This window comes from Formica exsecta, unplaced genomic scaffold (genome assembly GCF_003651465.1).
Source record: "Formica exsecta isolate Colony F162 unplaced genomic scaffold, ASM365146v1 C16450064, whole genome shotgun sequence".
NCBI lineage: Eukaryota > Metazoa > Arthropoda > Insecta > Hymenoptera > Formicidae > Formica > Formica exsecta.
Window position 1 is genome coordinate 1 of NW_021848250.1, and position 1,976 is coordinate 1,976.

At 37.0% G+C, this 1,976-nt stretch overlaps 1 protein-coding gene across 1 annotated transcript; it reads right to left on the reverse strand.

Annotated features, from left to right (window-relative positions):
* Positions 1-248: 248 nt before the first annotated feature.
* On the reverse strand, positions 249-1,917 carry LOC115245633 (vacuolar protein sorting-associated protein 13-like). Its single transcript, XM_029824044.1, has 6 exons — positions 1,802-1,917; positions 1,601-1,722; positions 1,132-1,445; positions 834-955; positions 586-755; positions 249-435 (listed from the first exon to the last, which is right to left on the reverse strand). The coding sequence occupies exons 1-6, from the start codon at positions 1,898-1,900 to the stop codon at positions 300-302; spliced, it is 963 nt and encodes a 320-aa protein (XP_029679904.1). The 5' UTR covers positions 1,901-1,917; the 3' UTR covers positions 249-299.
* Between the last annotated feature and the right edge of the window lie 59 nt (positions 1,918-1,976).

The window sequence follows — 1,976 nt, forward strand, 5'->3', positions numbered from 1 at the left end:
AAAAAAAATTTTTCGTGCCAAAATTTAAGTTTATAAAACAAAAAATTTTTAGAGAAATATTATTTTTTATAAAACAATTATATTTGCACAAAAAAATATTATTTTTATACAGCATCTTGATTTTTTTTTATATTAATAGCATAAAACATGTTTTTAATTTATGATGTATAAAATATTTACATAAATGCTAAATATAAATTAACGAAATGTCCATTACAGAAATATCCCACTACAATAAATAGTTTATTAAAAACAGAACATGCAAATACATCTACCTTAAGTTTGATGATCGAGAACTCTCAAAGGAATAAAACTCTTACCATCAATATCTTGTTGCCTTCGGCTTCATCCTTTATGTAAGGTCTAACAAGACTGTCTGGTTGCAGAAATCTAGGCGATCGTACTCTCCTTGCCTCCTCATTCAGTTCCGTAGCTCTAAAACGGATTTTAAAATGTAGTTTCCAATATTAATTGTATTTTTAAGATTAATTGTACAATTTATACAATTCCAATTTTCAGTTAATATCTTGCTATTCGTCGATAAAATTATTAAGATTCTTTTTGCTGATGATTAACAGATCGTACCGTCTGACAGCTCCAAAAGAACCACTCGCAAAGTCAATAACACCGGCAGTAGGCCTGGTGACGAGTCCAACGACACCCTTTCCGAATCCTTTAAAGAACCCTTCTACTCCTTCCTCCTTCGCTCCTGATATAGGCTTCATTACCACACCCGTTACACCGTCAACCACGCCCTATCGAACGAAATTAATACATAATTTATACCAAGTAAATTAAAATTAATCTATACATTAATTAATCTACGATTTTACCATTACTAAGCCCTTTCCGCTTCGAGCAAGACCTTCTTGTAAGTTGGCGGGTTGCTTGTTGAGCTGTTCTTGTCTCTTTCGTTGGTAATCCTTATCGAAAGTCAGAGCAGCTATACCTTTGCCTGCAAAAGAAAAAAAATATATATCACAGAAAATGTCGAATGTTACAAGAATTAAATACAATTTAATATCTTCTTGTAGTACAAAATTCCAATACGTGTAAAAATAGAAGTACTGATAATGCATGCAATTTCACAGTTAAATATAATAAATTTGCTTGAATGATACTGAAACATACCCATCGCTCCCGTGATTTTCGATACGGCGCCCGCCATTCCGCCGACGGTGTGGCCCAACATGCTGCGCACCCCGAGAAACAGGCCCTCCGCGAACTCTCCCGGGCCCTGTATGGCCCCTTGGAAGGGTTCGTAGAACAAATCCTCGATGCCCTTCATAGTCCCGACCACAAGCCCGTATGGATTACCGATAACATCAAGTCCTAGCACGAGCACATAGGCCTGCTTGATCGCTTGGCCTGCATAATGAGTGGTTGCCTCGGAGATGAGCTGCTTGTTTGTCATGAACACATAGTTCCTCTCGAAATATGCCAATCTGCAAATTAATAGAAGAATTAAAAATCTCGAAATCTGCAGAAGATAAAAAAATTACGAAGCTCTAAGAATTGAATTCTTAAAATTTAATAAGTTTTGAAAAAGTTCTTCACTACGCTAAGATTACTTCTGATAAGCGCGATAAAAGGACTTTACTTGAACACGATGTCGTTAATATCCGTCAGTGTCACGCCGATTCCTTGCAACAACACGTTAAGTACTTGTGGCATTGCAGAGGGTCCACCTCCACTGCCAGTCATCGAAAAACTGATGTGTATCTGCGAATTAAAAAAGAGATGAGATATCAGGAGTATGAGATGCCGAAGTAAATAATATTTGCAATTTATATTCACAAACCTTAAGCGGCGAGAAGTGCAATAAATCGAAAAAGTTCTTCTGCTCGGCCGTGGTGATCAGGTTGACGTGGTACATGAGTGGTTCATTGACCAGCTTCATATCGGTACGGAATAGCGCACTCTGAAACGAAATAACTGTTTAACTTTCTCTGTCTCTGTCTCTCTCTCTCTCTCTC

Bases quoted from the DNA above. Each gene is read 5' to 3' on its own strand.
- LOC115245633 (XM_029824044.1), bottom strand. From the start codon at position 1,900: ATGAAGCTGGTCAATGAACCACTCATGTACCACGTCAACCTGATCACC. The intron at 1,446-1,600 runs GTAAAGTCCTTT...ATTAATTTGCAG, and splicing joins ATTAACGACATCGTGTTCAA to ATTGGCATATTTCGAGAGGA. The intron at 436-585 runs GTACGATCTGTT...AATCCGTTTTAG, and splicing joins TCTTTTGGAGCTGTCAGACG to AGCTACGGAACTGAATGAGG.